Source organism: Prinia subflava, chromosome 11, assembly GCF_021018805.1.
Source record: "Prinia subflava isolate CZ2003 ecotype Zambia chromosome 11, Cam_Psub_1.2, whole genome shotgun sequence".
In the NCBI taxonomy this organism is placed as follows: Eukaryota; Metazoa; Chordata; class Aves; order Passeriformes; family Cisticolidae; genus Prinia; species Prinia subflava.
The window spans coordinates 2537999-2558354 of record NC_086257.1 but is presented as its reverse complement, the minus strand read 5'-3'; the positions used below and the strand labels follow the sequence as shown (position 1 = coordinate 2558354).

At 43.3% G+C, this 20356-nt stretch overlaps 1 protein-coding gene across 1 annotated transcript in view; it reads right to left on the bottom strand.

Annotated features, from left to right (window-relative positions):
• Positions 1-2005, bottom strand: part of ARHGEF4 (Rho guanine nucleotide exchange factor 4) — a 213670-nt gene extending 211665 nt beyond the window's left edge. The window contains exon 1 of the mRNA XM_063407860.1: positions 1863-2005. Within this exon, the coding sequence (XP_063263930.1) occupies positions 1863-1955 (93 nt within the window). The 5' untranslated portion in view covers positions 1956-2005. The remainder of the gene's footprint in view (positions 1-1862) is intronic.
• Positions 2006-20356: the final 18351 nt, after the last annotated feature.

Genomic DNA, 20356 nt, shown 5'->3' with positions numbered 1-20356 from the left:
CCCAACTCAAAAAACTTAAATGCACTACACAAATATACGGGCATATTCAGGCACATAAAATCACAGACAGAAACATCTCTTCTAGCTTATATGCTTTAAAAATTCTTCCTGTAATCTAAGAAACTATCCAAAAGAAATGGAACAAACATTTATGCTACAGGACAACTCATGCACATTGTGCAAAACCATTGTATGCAGACCACTCAACATTTTGTGCACACTTCACAATTAATCTACAAAAAAAAAATCTATGCACAGGCAGTGAGTCCCAGGGGCTGAAGTATTTTGCACACACCCAGACCAACTACTACATTTGTAGCCACAAATGAGGTTCTGCCTCTTTCTGTAATACAAGTATGCCTCTTAAAACCTACAAACTCAATGGTTGCAAATAGTTCAAACCACAAGAGAACCAATCAAACCAATTAGCAACCAGACAAGGTGCAACCTTCCCCACCCTGGACCAGCACTCCTCAAAACCATCAGGAGGTGTGTGCTGACCAGGACTCTGCCTCACAGCTTGGCTCTGGCATCTGCCCTTTACTCCACCCTGTGTGGATTCCTACCCCTTTTCAGTCAGCCTCAAAAAAGATCCCTGCAGAAAAAATACCAGAAAAAGTCCTGTGAAAGGGTCTCTATCTGCCCCCTAATGCAAGCAATTGGCACCACAGGATAAATGCTGCATACAGACAAGAGCAAAGACACTACAAATATGGAACATGTTTGGAAACAAAGCTCTCTAGCAATCCAACACATAACACTGTTAGTAGTGTTCAGTTTACATTTTGATATTTTTGCATAGCTATGCTGTCAAAAAACATGATGCAGCTACTGCCCCGAAGCTGCCACACACACAGAAGAGAGGGCAGGCTGCTGCCGAGGCACCAGCTGGTCCTACTCCTGTGGTCTCCACCCCATCATCATCATCATCACGGATCTCCTCTGTCACACACTTCTGAAGAAAAAAACAGCCAGTAAATATTGCCTTGACATTTGTTTTGATCTGTACAGTGATCTGCCCATTAACTAAATGCCTACCAAGTTAGATTTGAATGCAGAAACAGAGAAACAAAGACCTATTATACATTCTAAATTTACTGATACAGCCTTGTTACACCATTGTAACTAGCAGCATTTGAAGCTCAAATGTCTCAGTGCTTTTCTGATTAAACCTAAAACCTTAAATCATATCACTTTTGTACAATTCAGTGTTTCTTTGCTTGGATCTGAACACAGCTTTCTGCAAGGAATGAAATGGAATTAACTATAGCATTTATACCTGGTCCATTAATTGCCTTCTTGCTTCTCTATCCAGTAATACATTAGGCAAAAGTATTTCTATTAGATGTGGCCAGATGAAATTTAAAATAAGTCCCACCATAACCTCAAAAACTCCATTATACTTGACAGAAATGTTCTAAATCCCCACCCAGTTCTTTACTTTCATAAGGTTCACATTTTCAGAGTTAAAATGCATTCCAATGCTCATCCAACACAAGACATTAATGTAAATCAGCAAAGAACATGACAAGAAATTGCACCCAGAAATTAATCTAAAATCACCTTGAAACCCTTGCAATCATGTAAGAGTGTACAGAGATAAACTGGCTTGCAATTACTAATGCATTGCTTTGTGTAGTACTCCATGAGTAGCCCCTACAGATTTTCCCTTGTTGGATCACCTGTTTCTGGGCACAATGTCAACATTTACAAAGCTCCTGCTACTAATGAACCATGAAGGCAACTGCATGGTACATAGTAATGAATTCTCAAATGCTTCAGCAGAGATTTTGATCAATCTGTATTTTCAGCACATAGGAACTTAACTAAAAATATCACAGAGTTGTACTAAAATTTCTTACCTTGCAGAGTTTCAACAACAGCCAGCATGTCAGGTACGCTGTCTGAGTGAATTTCACTTTCACACGGTGTTCAGGCAAACAGGTAAGGTACATTTGTCCCAAATCCAGCTCTTCATGGACAGCACTACTGCCAGCATTATTAACATCTTCTTCCCCAGCCTCTTGTGTTCCTTTCTCCTCCTCTGTCCTCTTTGCACCCAAACATCTATTGAACTCCATTTTAAAAACGTCCGTCGTGTCACACCCCCAGGCCCCCCTCCTTCTCCACAAAGCCCTGATCTTTCCAGAGACAACTCAGGAAAGTTTTAATTTCGTATCAGTAATGATATTCCCTGATCCTCCACAAGTATGTAGCCTTGTCTTGAAGCCAACCCAGAAAGTTCAGGCTGTGGTAGAATAAACTTTCTTTAAACTGTATTGGCTTCTTGCCTTTCTCTTATTAAACAACCTCTTGCAAATGTGTGTACAGCTACAAGACAAATATAGCACCAGCTAGCCTTGTCATACAGCACAAGAATACTCCTGCTGTTGCCAAGAGAGGAGAGAAAGATCCCATTTATTTAAAGAGCAAGTCCTCAGCATCAGGATTTCAGTTCTTTCGGACAGGGGAAGAAGAAAGATGAAGAATCTGTTATCTTTGCAAACATTTTTTTGTCAACTGTGTTTCCTCAGAACAAATCCCAATTCTGTAAAAAAATTATGTTCTTCTGGAGGAGGGTTTTTAATTCCAGAGACTCCAGCCACAATAATTCATTGTTTGTGATATCACAGATGCCAAGCTTGTGAAGACTACCAATTTCAAAAGAAAAATGAGGTCTTGCAGATGGACTGGAGCCAAGACATTCTGAAATAATGAACAGGCCTTCCATAGGCCAAAACATGAAGGAAATATGCAAGAGATTAACTAAGTAATTTTTAGTTAAACATTAAGCAGCTCATCTCTTCCTTGTAACAGCTCAAACTTGTACATTAAGAAAAATTTCAAAGACCTTTAGGCTACTCTAGTGACAGAAAAGACCTAAATATTTAGGTTTAATTGTTTCAAATTATCAAAATTGAACAGCGCCAACAACTAAAAGGCATTATTTTAATGAATAGGATTAACTTGACTGGTAACTTCATGCAGAAACTTACACTTTCTACAAATTATTTCCCCCACCACAGGGAAGAGTAAAGGAAGACATCAGTGTGGTTTGCTGAAGAATTAATCAAGAGTTCCAGTATCTTGGAACATTGCCCTTTTTAACATATAGAGGATCTAACAGCCAAAGATTCCATCATCTTGGACCACCTTCAAGCAGCTCAGGGCAGCTATTCAGTAAATGCTTACCGTCCAATTTTACAATCTTTAATCATATTAAACATCATCTTGACCTAATCTCAGTGACTTTAACAGGGATTTCTGAGTCCTACATTTTACTATTAGAATGGATGTTTCAGAAAACAAAAGGTAAAAACAAAATTGCTACACACCCATATATAGCCTGTCCACAAGAAACAGCAAATGAAATGGAGGAATCACACACATTTCTTTTGTCTGAAATAGTCAGGTCTAGCTCACCTGCTTCATCTGATGGGTACAGCTGCCACTATTTCCCTCTCTTCTCATGTCCACACACATTTGAGAAAATACAAGGAATTGAACAGGCAAACCCTCCTGAGATAGTTTGCTAGAATAAAGGTGGAACATCATTTCTCTTCCTGCAGGCAATCCTGAGTACAGGTGTTGAAGGCAAGCTGGCTCCAGCCACTGCAGAGGAGTTGGACAGCATCCCAGTGCTCACTCCTCCTGGCCACAGCCCTCTGCTGTCAGCAGCGTGAGCCTGCAATTCCCACACAGGGCTCACGCTGACACAGTTCCCGAGGAATCCTCAGCAGCGGATTTTTCCCACCTGCAGGGGATTGGGGTACCCCTCAGGGACCCCAGTGTCAGCGGGCAGGGTGTGGCAGCCTCCCCTCCACAGGGACAGGCCAGCACTGCTCGCCCCTAAGCACGAGAGCAGAGCAGCCCATGGCAGGAAGGTTCCACAGCTCTCGCCTGCTCTCCTGCCCCCAGGGGTGAGAGGATCACTGCCATACTTTGGAAGGCGCTGTGGCCATGCCAAAAGCCTGCTCGCTGCTGCCGCCAATTCTAAACACAGTCAGGGAACACTTGACATAGAAAATGATAGGAAAGGAGAAGTCACACCAAATGTCAAGAAGCAGATGACTGAGGCATCTTATAAACTTGTAGAACACTGTCAGCTGAGAAAATTACAAGGGTGGAGGCCGATGAAAACTGCATATATTAGTAAGGTATTTCCTCTTAGTCTGTTCCCAGAAGGACACGACATTGCCACACACTGACACAGCCATATTATTTTCATCTTTCTGTTGCCTCCCCATTCTTTGATTCTGACCACTAAGAAGTTTCTGCATCACATATTTTCAACCCTAGTATTTCTTCTCTAATCCTTGGCATTTATGATGTGAATAGAGATATGAACCAACAGAGACAAGTCTGCCCAAGTTATTTTTCAAACCTGGGAATGCAAATGCAATGACAGTTAAAATAAGAACCACTTATTACATCCTTCAGATAATCAGCATTCACCTTCATTCCCAGCATTTCTATCTCAAGCAGAAGCCATGACAGCGGATCTCAGCAATTTTAGGAAAATGAATCACATAGACCTGGACCAAGGCTTAAGGGTCCATGATCTGGAATGCTTAGAGTTAAAAAGCAATCTGGATGCGGTGTCCAGATACTGGGTTTGCTTGTTTTCTTAATGTTCAGTATCTCAAATGGCTTCAAAATCTTAAGATAAGACAAATAGTCCAAATAGTAACTTTTTGCTATAACTTGATGAGAAATTTTCGCAATTATGAAGACTTAATTTTAGCACCACGCTGGGATAAGTAATTTTCCCTTCGCAGCCTGTAGTCACAAGTCAAATTTTTGTTTTGTTGGACTTGATTCACATTTGGAAATAGCTTTTCTTGCCAGATACAATTACTGAGCAGCTCTCCCAGCTTCGTTAGTACAAACTGTAGTACAGAAGAATGAACCCAGCTTTTTTGTTTTGCTATTTTGAATTTAAAAAGATTCATAGCAGAAGCATATTACACTCCAGAGGAGTGTAAGCTCTTGGCAGCCAATACCCAGTTCCCTATTCAGTTCTGCTCAGCCTGAAGAACAGCTGCTCACAAGAGTTCTAGATAGGACTATACTTCCTCATCTTCAGATTTTAAAAGAGCCAACTCTGCCCCCTCAAAAAAAAATCAAACAAATCTCCCCACCCAAAAAAGCCCACAGCAAAAACCTGAACAAACAAACCAAAACAAAAACGCTCAACCACTCAAACAAAAAAGCCTAACAAACCCCAAGGCAGCCCACAGATTTTATTTCCATTATCCTCACTTCTACCTGATTGTCCCATGTGTTTCTAAGCATATTGTAAGAAGACTTTCTGCAAAAGGAGCTCAGAAAGTAACTTTTAAAGTCTTGAAGCCAGAGTTTTTGTAGCCATCCTGACCTGGCCTGTTAATAACCTTCAGTATTACTGTAGTATTCAGTAGCTACAGTCGGAGGTATTTAAGAGATTAAACATATTTGACATTGAAATGCTCACAATTCTGTATTAATAACTGGAGGCTGTAGAGAGGAAGCCAAGAAATTTCAGAAGAATGGGATTTTTGAAGGGCAAGCTGCTAAAAGCTAGTGAATTGAAAAGTGAGGTAACAGATTTTTCAGACACAAGGGAACATGACATAAAGCAATTGAGAAGCTTCAGTTGTGAAGAACAAATGGGTGACAGTACTGAGATGTCAGTGTACCCGATCACCTAGCTTAAGCAGTTATCCTGCAGTGAGTGAATTGTTTAAACTTTATGCTTTGCCTGCCAGATTCTACAATGATATATTTTTGAAGTGGGGAAGAGAACACAGCACTGACATTACACTTCCACCTCCACAAGCTCCAGCAATTTTAGTTAATTAAATCTCAGAGCCCTGGGAATGCAGTTAACCTCAACTTTATCCAGCTGAGTTCTCAGCCCTGGTGTTCCCCCAGCAGGTTTGTATAGCTGAAACAGATACCTCAGGCTTGTGTATCATGGTAAAGCTCCAGTTCAGAATGATTTACAGTAAATATCAAATTGCATATAGATTACCATTTGAGTTTATATGTACATAATCTATCTATATTTACACTACTTACCATAGGTATGTAGCTGATATAAGCAGATTTTAGGTGAGTAATTGATGGTCACAGGCTGTATAATGCTCAGTTGAATGCCCACTGAAATGGCAATAAACAGCATTTTAAACTCCTATAAACTCACCAGAATCTATATAAATAAAACCTTCAGACAGGGTATATCCCATTTCAGCCCTATCATGACTGATTTTTCCTTTTATCAGACCTAGCTCTAGCAACAACAGTAGCAGATGCTTTAAAGCTGGCACTAATATAAATGGTATCCAGAATATTTGCAAAAAATAACTAAATCTTGCCACCTCTCACTGCAAGTTATTCTATCATTAGCACAATGGAGATTTTTCTACTTGATTGCATTTTTTTTAACTGGAGGAATTTTTTTTCATTCTTATGGTTTAGATACAGGGGAGACTGAAATCAATCCTTCCAGGAGGAGAGAGCTTAGGACATGAAACAGAATGTAACTCTGTCTGCTCCTGATAGGGATTTCACTTCTTTACAAAGTGCCAGAGCACTGTCCTTTCCTGCTCAGTGACCACCCTCAGGTGCCCAGTGACCACAAGCTGGGAGGGTAATGGTTCCTCTCCCACCACCAGAAAGGAGCTTATTGAATCTGTACTTCAGAACATTCTATATTTCTACCACAACTGTAATGGTTGTTAAGAAGTCTGTTTAAAACAAGAGCTCTGGCTCCTCAAAAGTTGTTTGATTATGCAGAGGGAAGCATTAAGACAGTATCTCTCTTGTTTAGAGACACCAGTTTTATCACAAGCAGCACTGGCCCTCCATGCACTTTCCCAGTATTTCTGCAGCTGCCTCATGGCTCTCTTGAAATTCCAGGACCTCTCATCCTCCAGTCTTGCCTGAATCCCCTCTCCCCTTTCATTACCCAAGCTTTACATGTCTTAAGGGTGCAGCTAACCTACTGGGAAGCTGTTGTCTTTCCTGCCTTTCTCACTGCCTTTTGCTAAAAGATTTTGATTTGTTGCTATTTGTAGGGCTAAAGGCACCAGAGTTTCAAGTAAAAAATGCATTTTGGCTACCAGAAATCCTAAAAGGAGCTACAGGGGAGCCCTAAGTAGAATTCTTCAGCTGTCTGAAAAATAGCCCCTCCCAAAAAAAAAAAACCAAAAAACCTGAGGACACATGATATTTGTGATTATTCTGAGCCTGCTGGCAGTTCTGCAGTAGTCTTACATTTATTCGATATCTAAGAAGGCAGAAAAGCCTCCCTAACCTGCACAGGGAAGAGATGCACTGTAAGTAACTGGGCTCCTTGTGGTATTTGATGGACTGTTTCCATCTGGCTGGACTATTTCCCAGCACACTACTCTGAGCTTTGTAGCACTTTATACTTATTCACAAATGCACAGGAGTATTTAGGGCTATTTCTTGCATGAGTTAGTAATTGCTGGATGGCCATCCAACAAAACCTCCGCTGGGATATAAAGAGCAGACATCTGTCTGCATGGAACTGAAGGTGTGTAAAAGCACCCGAGATGGTGCTGGTTAACCCAAGATGATGCTGGTTAACTGGTGTGTGTGCCCAGAGCAGTAAAGCTCCAGACTTAGCTCAGGCTGTGCAAAATCCACTGAGAATTCAAAGAATCCACTGGCATTAATCTGCATGCATGCAGACACATCAGCAATATCAGTGGGTGAAAAGCCAGGACGAGCACATCTCCACACAGTGTTCTGGGAAATGTGCAGCCTTAGTTGCACTGAAGCAACATTTGCCTTTCAATTAAGGGAAGAAACTGGGTGCTATGAAAGATTTGGGGCTTTCTCAGATGAAAGCCTCTATGAGTTTAAACCATGGTTTACATAAAGGCAGGTGACCAAGTCTGTAGTTTATGTGAACAGCAGAAACCACATAAACCTCAAAAAGTCAAATTGGGAAAACTTTTGAGGCAAAACAACCTTTTTTTAGCATATTCTGACACATGCTGCTTGAGATTGGGTCAGCAATGTCCCAGGAATAAGAGTTCACTCTGTGCTTACACATTTGGTTCTTGTCCCAGCAAGTTTGGAGAGGTGTGAAAATGAAAACTGGCTGTGCTGAAAGTTAGCCAGGCTCTTCTGATTATCAAGGAAGTTCAGCTCAGGTTTCAACCAGCAGCTTGTGGTTTGGCATGAACGAGACTATTCTAGCTCACAGCAGGATGTAAACACCCTGGGTGAGCATTACTCTTCTTTGGGAGATCTCTGGCCACCTGCTCAAGCATTCATCCTTACTCCAAACTTATTACAAGTGCCCTGGGATTTGGTGTGGAGGAGTGGCAGTAAATACATGTTTTTTTCACTGTCTGAGATAGCTTTGACATCTTTGCTACATGTGCCAGAAGAGAGGGGGGAAAGCGAACACATTTTCACACACGCTGCTGTGCCTCTGCCCAAGGGCCTCATGCCCTTTTACCCCAGGTCTCCCAGCCTCTCCCACCCCAGCTACCCCACACAGCCCTTGTGCTCCAGCCAGAACAGGGCCCTGGAGTTTGCTGGCAGATCCCCAGGACCTCCGAAAAAACACACGCCCTCACAGATGCTGCTGGCACGTGAGAGCCTTACCCCAGTCCAGCATTGTGCTCTCGTGGGGCATTCCAGAGCAATCCCCCCCACCCTCCTGTGCAGCCTCCAGAGGGGCTGTGGGGTGAACTCACTCCCCGATGATGTCCTGTGTATCATGGTATTAATTAGGTTGGAAAAGACCTCTGAGATCATTGAGTCCAACCTGTGGCCTAACACTACCTTGTCAACTCAACCATGGCACTTAGTGCCATATACACTCTTTACTTAAACACCCTCAGGAGCAGTCACTCCACGATCTCTCTGGGAAGTCCATTGTAATGTCTAATCACCCTTTCCATGAAGAATGTCTTCCTAATGTTTAACATGAACCTCCAGCACAGGTTAAGGTGATGCCCTCTCATCCTGCCCCTTGTTCCCTGAGAGCAGGGCCAGTCCCCACCTGGCTACAGCCTCCTGTCAGGGACCGTGCAGACCCCTAAGGACCCCCTGAGCCTCCTTTTCTCCAGGCTAAACACCCCCAGCTCCCTCAGCTGCTCCTCACAGGACTTGTGCTCAGCCCCTTCCCCAGCTCCAGTCCCCTCTCTGGACTCACTCCAACATCTCAGTGTCCTTCCTGAATTCAGGGGCCCAGAATGGGATGCAGCACGTGAGGTGTGTCCTCAGCACTGCCCTGGTCCTGCTGGCCACACCATTGCTGACACAGGCCAGGGGCCTTTGGCCTTCTTGGTGACCTGGGCTCACCTGGGCTCACCTGGGCTCGTGTTCAGCCACTATTGACCAGCAGCCTCACTGGGTGCCCAGTTTCCTCTGGGCCACTTTGCAGCCACTCTGTCCCCACCCCGTAGTGCTGCAGGGAGCTGTTTTAGGAATGTGTGGCACCTGGCCGTCCAGTACCTGATGCTATTGACTTTGACCCATCGATCCAGCCCATCCAGATCCTTCTTCAGCGCCTTCCTGTCCTCCAGCAGTGGAAGAGCCGAGTCCTCTCCCCCGATCCTGCAGGGAGCTGCCTCCCCACGGCCTGAGGGAGGCGGGGGAGGGCCCTGCCCGGCTGCAGCTGCCACCCCCGCCGCTCTCGAGGGAGCAGAAGGTCGCACCCTCAGACTCCTTCCCAGCCCCATCCTCCAGGAGCACCAATCCCTCCTGCTTAGCCCATCCCATGTCTCGGGATCTGGGGGCTTCGTGGGGTGAGGCGGGTGTGAGCAGCGTCCCACCGGGGAGTGCCGTGAGGGGAGGGCGGGCACAGGTGCCATGAGGGGTGGGAGAGCACAGCTGCCTGTGAGGGACGGGCGGGCACAGGCGCCATGAGGGAGGAGCAGGGGGCACAGGAACCGTGAAGGACGGGCGGGCACAGGTGTTATGAGGGAGGGGCAGGGGGCACAGGTATCGTGAGGAGCGGGCAGGCACAGGTGCGGTTAGGGGCAGGGAGCACAGGAACTGTGAGGAGCGAGGTGCCGAGCGGGTAAATGCCCATTGTGGAACAGACCTGGGTATTTTGGTTCAAGGCACGTGTTGGCAGCCCCAGCATCTGCGGCGGCCTTGGGGGAGTATCCCCGCGGGGAGGGGAGCGGTCAGGCGGGAGCCTTGCTCTCTACAGCTTGGCAGGGCCTCTCGAGTTTCTGTGTTCAAACCGCAGAGGTTCAGGGGTGCACTTCATGCTTACACGGTAGAAGCTGGGACCTGGGGCACAAGCTGCTCAGCTGGAAACATCTGGGGCTGTTTGTTTGCAGGAGCTGTGTGACAGAGGCTGAAGCTGTTGGTGTGGGATGGGCTTAGAGCTCCGTGGGCGGCAGTCTCGCATGTCGGGGAGCAGAGCGGGTCAGGTGAGCGCCCCAGCCCGCCGGCCTGTGCCAAGGGCTGTTCAGCCAGAAGGTACCGGAGGGCACCGATGTCTGGCACATCCCTAGCACACCGCCCCGTGTGTGCTTCATTATGTTTTTGCTAATTTCTGTAATAACGGCAACAACAACCTTTCTTTGTTCCATGTGTATTAAATAAGGTGCTCATTCTTAACACATTATCACCCGAGTTGTGTTCTTTTCATTCTCTTTATCATGTCTGTCATTACCTTCTTCATTGCTCAAGATGCACCTTCTAAGGGACTCTCAACAGGATTATGTGTGTTACTACTTTCTTGCATTTGTATGATTATTGTTGCATTTCAGATTGTGCCAGCTTTCAGTACGTTGGTGTTCCATCATGCTTTAAGTACATTGCTGTTCTATCATGGTAAAACTGAGCTCCCTCCTTCCCTTTCTGCAATTTTCTACTGAAGAGCATTAATGCAGGTTTACAATTATGCTAACATTAAGCAAATTCTTAAAAGGACTTTAAAAGTCCTTGTAATTGAGTGACAGATGCTTATGATTGAATCAATTTAAATATTCAATATAAAACTGTCAGGGATAAGATTACAGTATTTTGATTTTGATATTCCGATTCTCCCAGTGCTGATTGACTGATAAGGCGGTTGTCCTACACAGAGGGGAAGAATTAGAGAAGAAGTGAATTTTGCCTCTATAAGCTTTTGATATAGGTTGGGGATTTAAAGAAAATAAATTATTCATAAGCAGAAGGAGGGGTTTTATTCTGAATAAAGAATTTGCAGAGCTGGAAAATAGTAATTCAATAATATAAATATTGTTTTATATTGTCATTTAAAAGAATAGTGTGATATTGACTAGAGACCAAACAATATTGAATCCAAGTAATTTTAATATGTAATGCAGAATATGGTAACTAAAATATAATACATAAAGCATATGTACATTAGATATGACATATATGAAAAATAGTTAACAAAATACATTAAACAGCATATAAATGCATGTATTTTAGTTATATAATAAACCATGTTTATAATGAAATTTTATTAATCTGCTACTCAGATTTTTACAAGGTACTTGCTTCAGATTTCATCCCTATTCTTGAACTTAAGTTTGCACAAATCCTTTTTTTAAGTGTGTGTATACACACTTATTATTTTATATATATATATGTATATATGTACCATGCATATACATTGTCAATCCAGGAATTTTATTCTTTTCATTAAGCAGAAGTCAGAATATGTAACATTGTTCTCTCTTAAATATTCCCTCATTTCACCTGCAACTTTATTGTGCATCCTGTGGGTTTTTGGTAAAGTGTAAGCATTTCCAATATCCTGCCACCAGATGCTCCAACTTACTTAGAACAATGGAAAATTGTGAGTGAAGCCAAGTGTTGCTCTGGGACTTGTGTCTAAGTTCCCATCCCTCACATCTGACTGGATACCTGACTGCCATTTTAGTACTTTGCTTTGGAAGGAACTCTTACCTGACATTCATGTGGGCCTGGTATTTCTGCCTACATTTTTTTTCAGACATTTGTACCAGTATGAGATTATTTGCACTGTGGTATTTAAAGGAGTGAGTGCTCTCTTCAGTAACAGCAGTAAATGTGGGTTTATTAAGGGTAGTCAGGTACCTGGTCTTTATGTTGGGAGTTCCAAAAATACCTCTGAAATCCCACTGAACTCTGCATTAAAAGAAGGATTGTCAAGAACTGATGCGTTGAGAAGAATATATGTTTTTTAAAATAATTTTTCCAGAACAATTTTTTTGCATTTTAATGAACCATAAGATGAGGGGAAGGGGGAAACTCTCTTTTCCTTTTTGGACATTGTCTTCAGCACAAAAGTATTGTTCTTTTAATTATTGTTCTGATCTTTGTCTGGACACAACTGGCCACTGCTTCCATTCTTGCAAAACAAGACAGGAAGCAGGTGAACAGTTTCACACAAGCTGCCCTAAACTTTTGTACCCACAAAAATCTGAAAAAGTTTACATATTTTATCTTAATTTTTTGTTACATCCATTGAAAAGTTTAAAAAATCCATCTAACACCAGAGGGGAATGACAGTTTGTTAGGTTGAATGCAGGCTGAAGAAAGCTGTTCTCACAGTTATATACTGCATGAGAAATTGAACACTTACATGCAGTGAATATTGAACACTCACATTAATTTCACCAGTATGTCTTCATTTGTTAAAGAGATGTTGCCTGGGTAATATAACAAGTTTAATTTAAAGATTCTCCTTTAAACTCATGTACAGCCAATCTTAGTAAACACCTTATTTAATATGATCTTGAGGAGGGAAATTTTCTGTTGGTTCTTAAATGGAGATTGATTAAGCCCCAAAGATTTTTGAGCTTTCCCCAACATTGCATCAGCAGGCATGCAACTCCACAGGGAGAACTAGAACAGACTACCCACAAGCATTTTTTCTATGGTGTGTAATGCAGATCCAGAGTTGGGTTTTTGGCAGCATGGATTGAGCCCAGGACCTTTGAGTGTCAGTGTGAGGAGGCTGCACAGCAAGATCACCACCCTGGACTTCAGGAGGCCAGACTGTGGCCAGTTAAGGGATCTGCTGACCTCATGAGAATACCATGAGGTAAAGCCCTGGGGGGAAGAGGGGTCCAAGAAAGCTGGTTGATACTCAAGGATCATCTCCTCCAAGCTCAGGAGAAATGCATCCCAAAAAGGAGGAAATGAAGTAAAAAAGCCAGGAAGCCTGCACAGATGAACAAGCTCCTGAACAAAGACAAAAAAATAGGTCAGTGAGGATGGAAGCAAGAACAGGTAGTCTGGTAGGAATACACAGAAATTGTCCTCACCAGCATTGTCCAAGCAGACAAGGATTAGGTGAGGAAAGCTAAAGCCCTGATAGAATTAAATCTGGTCAGGGACTTCAAGGGCACTAAGAATAGCTGCCATAGGTATGGTGGTGATAAAAGAAAAATTAGAGAAATCATGAACCCCATCTGGAAGGAAACATTAGACCTGGTTACTCAGGATAGAGAAGGCTGAGTTACTCAAAGAGTTTTTTCATTTGGTGTTCACCAACAAGAGCTCCAGCCACACTGGCTGAGTCACAGAAGGCAAAGCCGGGGACTGGGAAAATGAAGAGCTGTGCACTGTAGGAGAAGATCAGGTTCAAGTACCTCTAAGCAACCTGGAGGTGCAAAGGTCCATGGAATCTGATGAGATTCATTTGCAGGTCCCGAGGGAAGTAGTGGATAAAGTGGCTGAGAAGTCACAGCTGTCTAGTGAAGTTCCCAATGACTGTAAAAGGGGAAACATGACCCCCATCCTTAAAAAGGGAAAAAAGGAAGACCTGGAGAGCTACAGACCAGTCAGTCTCACCTCTGTGCCCTGCAAGGTCATGGCACAGATCACTGAGGAATTGGCTAAGGCATGTGGAAAACATTGGAAGTGATTGGGACAGCCAGCGTGGCTTCACTGAGGGCAAATCATGCCTGACAAATTTGGTGGTGTTACAGCGTTAGTGGACAAGGGGAGGGAACTGCCATCTACATAGACCTGTGCAAAGCATTTGACACTGCCCCACATGACATCCTTGGCTCTTCACTGGATAGTGGAAGGACCACTCAGGGGATAAGGAAGTAGCTGGATGGTCACGCTCAGTGTTCTGGCGAACAGCTCAATGTACGTTTGGAGAGGGACAAGTGACATTCCTCCAGGGCTGGCTTTGGGACCGGCCCTGTTTACATGGACAGTGGGACTAAGTGCACCTCAGCAGGTTTGCCAGTGACACCCAGATATGTGGAGCACTGAGCATGCTGGAGGGAAGGGATGCCATCCAGAGGGACCTGGACAGGTCATTTATGTCAGTGCTGGGCCTATGTAAGAGCAGCAAAAGCCCATCTTTCTTGTCTGCATTTGTTCCCTCTGGTTTGCAGATAGCAGCAGGGACTGGTCTGCTGCTGCAGCAGCAGCAGGAGAAAGACACCCATTTGGGAGGTAAATGAAGTTAGACAAATCATTTGTTGCCCTGTGCCTGTAAGGTGGGAGATATAACAGTCTCCTGTGACATACTGTCTTCTTTGCTATAAGAGAGCAAGATGCCTTTTTTCTTCCTGTTGCCTTTGTTTTCTTCCATGAAGTCAGTCACTCAGCCTGAAATCCAGGGAAGAGATGTGCCCTGTGCTACAAGTATGAGAAATTCTGCCTCTGCTTCCTCGAGTTCTCGGCTCTTCATTACATGAGATGTTGGTGAGCTGAAGGTGGTGAAGGAAGCTACTGTGGTAATTGCAAAAGGAAAGGATCACTTGTGTGAGGAACAACCAATTCTTGTACAGACTGTCTGTTGCTGGCCCTAATGTTAAGCCCTATGTTTATTATTATTTGGCTAGCTCAGTTGTAATGTGTCGCTTAGTATTTTAGGGAAAAATGCCTGCATGACAAACTCCTTGGGGTTTCAGGCTTTTGTAGGTTAAATGGCAACTTCAAAGCAGTCTTCAGAAATAACCTTGTGTACCATGAAAGAGGGTCTTAGACATTATAATCTATATTTTCAGGAGATACTTGTGGCAAAATGACCACATTCTCAAAGTTGTTTTGTGCTGGCAGTCTTGGGGTGTTGGAGAGAGAAGCTCTCCTCTTTGTAAGTCTCGAGTAACACTGAGAAAGCTCCATAGCTAGGAGATGTGATTTCACTTCATAGCTTCATAGTCCTGCTATATCATGCATTTTAAAACCCAGATTCTGCAAAATGCAGACATCTCTTAAATACTGTAGTTATATATTCTTTACCTTATTAATGATCTAAAGGTAGAAATTAACTTTTGACATCAAAATTCAGGCAGATATTTTTCCCTTGCTGCAGTTCCCAGCCTCATGCCCCTTCTTCCACTTTTTCCCATGATAGCAAATCTCAGAGCAAAGATACTGCCCCTAAATACTGTTCAAGTCGGGATACTAATGAGGGGGTTGTAAAGATCTCTGCAAACACACCATGGCCACAAGGGACCATTTAATCATCAGGTTTCATCTACAAAGCTTAGTCAGATTTTTTTCAACTTATTCTCAAAATATTAGAGCCAAGACCAGATTCAAACTGAGGTATGAAAATTACTGTTCTGTTAAACTAACTCCAAGAATGCCACAAAAATTAAAAACTGAGTTGACAGTGTATCTTATCTAGTCTTTGAGAACAGTTTTGCAATTAGAAAAGGAAGACTTTGTATAAGGTTAAGTGCAGCTGTTACCATGGATATTAGAAACATGTTTTCTCTCATTTAAAATGGAATCAAATAATTTATCTTTTTGATGGTGATTTTCACATATAACTCATTTTCTATTCACAATTTCTGCTATGATAAACACATGTCTTTGGACAATATAGAGTGTACTGTATTCTGCTTCCTGATTTTTTTGTTTGTTAAAAAAAATACCTTTTCCTAGGCAGTAAATCTGCCATACCAGTGTAATCTGCAGTCTAGAACCTTGTGGCTTGGTTGCCATAAAATATATAAAGCTTTTCTCTAAAATTAAAGAAAATTTAGTACAACAGAAAACAATTTTACCTTTTCATAACAGCTTCCCAAATGAAAGCTTATTCTGCACATACCTGTGTTTTAAAAATATACTGATCTTTTCAATTGTTGTGTGGCACGATATGACAGAAATACACTATCACTTTTTTCTTAAACCTTATCATGGCATGAATTTTTTCAAAATCCTACTGAACTTGGCTTTGGTTTTGTTTTTAAAAAAGAGTATTAGTTACCAGCCATCTGCAACTATGATTTCAGGGGTGTGTGGTTGTCCACAACTCCTAACCATGCCTGGCATTCCAACAGACTGGCATGATTTTCTATTGCAACACTTTGGTGAGATCTCCAGAGAGAAATCCTCGTTGATTCTGGTCTTGGTATAATGTCACGGAACTGTCGTGCTGTGCTGTGTTGGGGGTGCTTCCATACCTACAAACAGATTCTTCAGTGTTGCACCTGCAAAATAAGCAAAAACATCTTAAATGTTCACAGATTTGTTTCAGGATTTTATTTAAAATATATTGGTGAGTGAATGAAGGAAAATTACTAAAACCAGAAATAAAAATTAGCTACCTCCAGAATGCAACCAGGGTCAGATTAGCTATGACATAAGAATTTCCAGTTGTTTAGACAAACTAGTCTAGAGTAATTTGTCAGCTGTGTACCATATGGCATGTGCATCTTCCTGCAAGTGTTTTTAGCAGGAATTTTGTCATTAGGCTTGTGAATTTTCATGAGATAAGTAAAGCAATCCCCCAAGCCTTCACTATTTCTAAAAATGTGGTTATAGTTGTTTGTGATTCTTTCCAGTGATGCAGTGCAATGGTTCCCAGTGTTTTTGCAGAGGAACCCCACTTAAAGAACCAAAGGTGGAAAGCTACAATCAATTCTGTTTTGCTTTAATATTCTCCTACCAGCTGCAGCTTTCCCAGTGCCCCTCCTACCCAGCCCAGACCTCTTATCTGTGACATCTCTGTCTCTGCTGCTGTCACAGGCAGCAGTGGCACTAAAACAGAGCCAATACATTTGGACAGATCAATCTGTTTCTGGTGTTATTTGTGTCCTCTTGCTGGCAGAGTCCTTTTCTTGAGTTCATCTAAATGACTCTCTTCACGGGTTGGAAGGTACTAATGTACAGAAGTCCAGGCTGAATGAGGCAGTAGAGGAAAGAATATGCCTACTCGTCCCCTGGGTAGTTCTTGTTAAGCACCTGCCTAAGGGACTCCTAAAAAATATTATCAGATCAGCTGAGACAGATCTCTCTGGTGCATTGGGACTAACAGGCTCTTGTGGATGCAATTCAGAGTGTGGGTCTTGCTGCACTCTCGATTCCCCTGTGCCAGCTGCAGCCTCTGCCCATTGTGAGGAACAGGCACCAGAACTGTGACTGGTCAGGCAGTGGAGGGCAGCCTGCCTGAGGTACAGGGGGGATTGGTCACCAAAGCCATCTCTGTGTCAGTGGGAGCTCGCTCTTACTCAATTCTCTGTGGAAGCTCTGAAGCATGTAAATAGGGCTTAGAAATTCAACTGATAAGAGTCACCACAGACACCAGAAAAAATTTAAATGTGCTTAGAGGTGGCTTACTTAAGTAAAAACCCAGTTATTGACCCCTTAATATCTTTACATTTCATGTAACCGGAAATGTAAATCTAAGACATCTTTATACTCCTTCAGTGCTCAAGGGGTTATTCTTACTCAGAAACTGATGCTTAGGGTCTCCTGTACACAATCAGCATGTCAGTGTCCCTAAGCAGCAGCAGAAATGACTCTCCCGTTTGTGCCCGTGCTCCAAGTGCTGGGAATAGCTGCATTCCTGCCTGCTCTGCCGACCCAGGTACGCTTCCCCAGCACGGAGGAGGCCTAATCCTTCGAGAATCCCAAACACAAATACTGCAGCGGTATTTGGCAGGCCAGCGCAGGAATTTGTGAAATTCATAAGCTGGCTACAGTTTGTTTTGCTTGATCTGGAGGCTGTTTTTCCATGGGTTAGCAGGCACGGGTGAAGCAGTTTTCCTCTCTCGCACCATGCGGAGCGTGTGTGCTCCCAGCGCCGAGGGATTTTCCCTGCGGAGCCCGAGCGCAGCGCTGCTGGTGGAGCGCTGACCCCTCGCGGCGAGCTCCGGCTCCAGCCCTGGGAGCGTCTGCTCTGTGGGGCTCTGCTGGGGCAGCCTCAGGCTGCTGCGTCCGAGCCGCAGCGTTTTTACACAATAGCTGCGTTTTGTGATCGGGCTTTCCCTGACAGGATTGATGAGGCCACGTCGACCGCAGTGAGGAGTTTATTAGGTTGACTCCCAAGCTGTACAATTTCTACAGTTTTTTGCTTGGAGGAAGAGTTTCTTCGCCATGCCCAAATCATTCAGGATGCCTGCCAAAATTGAGGGGTTTGGCACCTGAAAGTCCCCATGTAACCTGAATGTTGGAGATCCTGAAAAAATCAAAGAGTTTTAGAATATGTCTGGACAAATGATATGGAAATCTGCTAAATGCAAAGGCCTTCTTCAGCAGTTTGGATTGCCGTGCTTCCTTCTGTTGAATGTATCTGCAAAACTCCAAGTGTGTGCCCTGTCATCAGAAAGGTGTTTCTGCCAGTTTGTTAAAGCAATGTTGTTTGCAGATCTCTAAAACCCATCTACTGTGAAAAATCACGCCAAAGCTCTGTCACCCTGGTGAAATAAATGTCATCCATTTTACAGTGAGGTAAGTAAAAAACACGAGGTGGTCGTACAGTTATTCAAAATACTACACGTCAGCATCAAAGTTGGTAAAGGACAGGAACAGCAGACACTGCAATGTCTGTGGTAGCAGATGTGGGAAATGTCCACCACGCAGATCTTACCTAACAATCTGAATTGCAATGAACTCAGAACTCTGCCTGTAGTCACTGAAAGTCTGAAAACAGCTGTGAGCATCTCAGCATTCACGAGAATACTGAAAGGATTTTGGCAGTGCAGCGTCCCGTGTTCACATGTCCTGTTTCCAGCTGTGTCACTGGTTCTGGTCTCAGAAAGTCCAACACGAAGGACTTTAATGATGTGCAGGGGTCCCATTCCACGCAGCAGTGTCAGCTGGCGAGCACGAGGTGGCACAGGAGAACAGCAGTAGGGGGAAGAGGAGAGGGCTGCAGCAGGGTCATGGGTAGGTCTGGTAGCTGAATTTTCGGGTCCTGACTGTGTGTCTGCAAACACAGCCTGTAACTTCCAATATCATCATCCCTACTAAGTCCCGTTCTCTCACAGAAAGCCTGACTTTTTAGTATTTCCTAGGCACAGCACAGTTATTCCATTTGCAGATTCCCTAGAGTTTACGAGTGAATATCAGCTCAGTCCTTACCAGCATTATCAAATGACTCAGTTCCTGAGCTGGGCCCCTTTTATGATTAAGTTTTCCCAACATCTCCACTCTACCTGCAAATTAAAACTGTGTAATAGTCCAGTGATGTTCCAACTCTCAGTTCTTTCCTCTTTCAATCACATTTGATGTTTTTTCTCTTTTTTGTCTGCTGTGACTTTTATCAGTTGAATTTATAAGCCTCACTGTACATACTTTGAACACTGGGCCTTTAAGGCCAGAAGCGATGTTTTGTAATATCAATTGCTCAAGAGCCTAAGGAAATCTGTTAAAAAAATATTTGATGTAGCCTTTGCTAGAGAGAAGAGTATCTTGGGAGTTATTAATGTCAGGAGCAAGTTAGAATGTAGGGCCACTGTTCCCCTAAGGGCTTGGGATGCAGAATCTTGTATTGTAAGATTTCTCCTTCTCTCATCTGGGACAAAGATATCCCTGTTATGTCAGCCTGAGAATTGAGAGTGATTGGATGAGTGAAGTTGGACATGTATCTGATGGAAGATTGGACTAATGGATTCTCCAAGCTGGAGAAAAGCCTGCTGATTACAGCTGAAAAGGAACAGGAGAAGCTGATTTTAAGTCAAGAAGTCTGAAAGGGAAGCTTAATAACAACATCAGATAATAGATGAATAGAGATGTCAGTGCCCCCACCTCTGCCCCACTGCCACCACGCTCCCACCGCCCAAAAAAGCTGATTAACTTAAGTAGACACTGGGAATGGGAAATTGAGGCAGGCCCTTTGCAAGAGCTGTTTCTTCCATAAGGGAATGCCCTGGAGCATTCTTTGTCTAGCCCGGCCATTGAACTGCTGTAACCTTGATGCCAAGGTTATTTAATAGCTCTGCTATCATGCAGAGCTAATTGCTCTGGCTGGATTGACAGTTTGCTGGAATTTTATGATGGAATGATTTTCAGATGAGGAATATGCTGCCTTTCAAAAGTTTAAATATTATTTGTGAAAACTCTGATTTACTGAAACATTAAAAAATGCTTCCAGGAAATTAGGAAAAAAGTCTCACTACCCAGAAGATTTTACAATAGAACAGAATTATTGATCATAATCAGCATGCACAGAACAGGC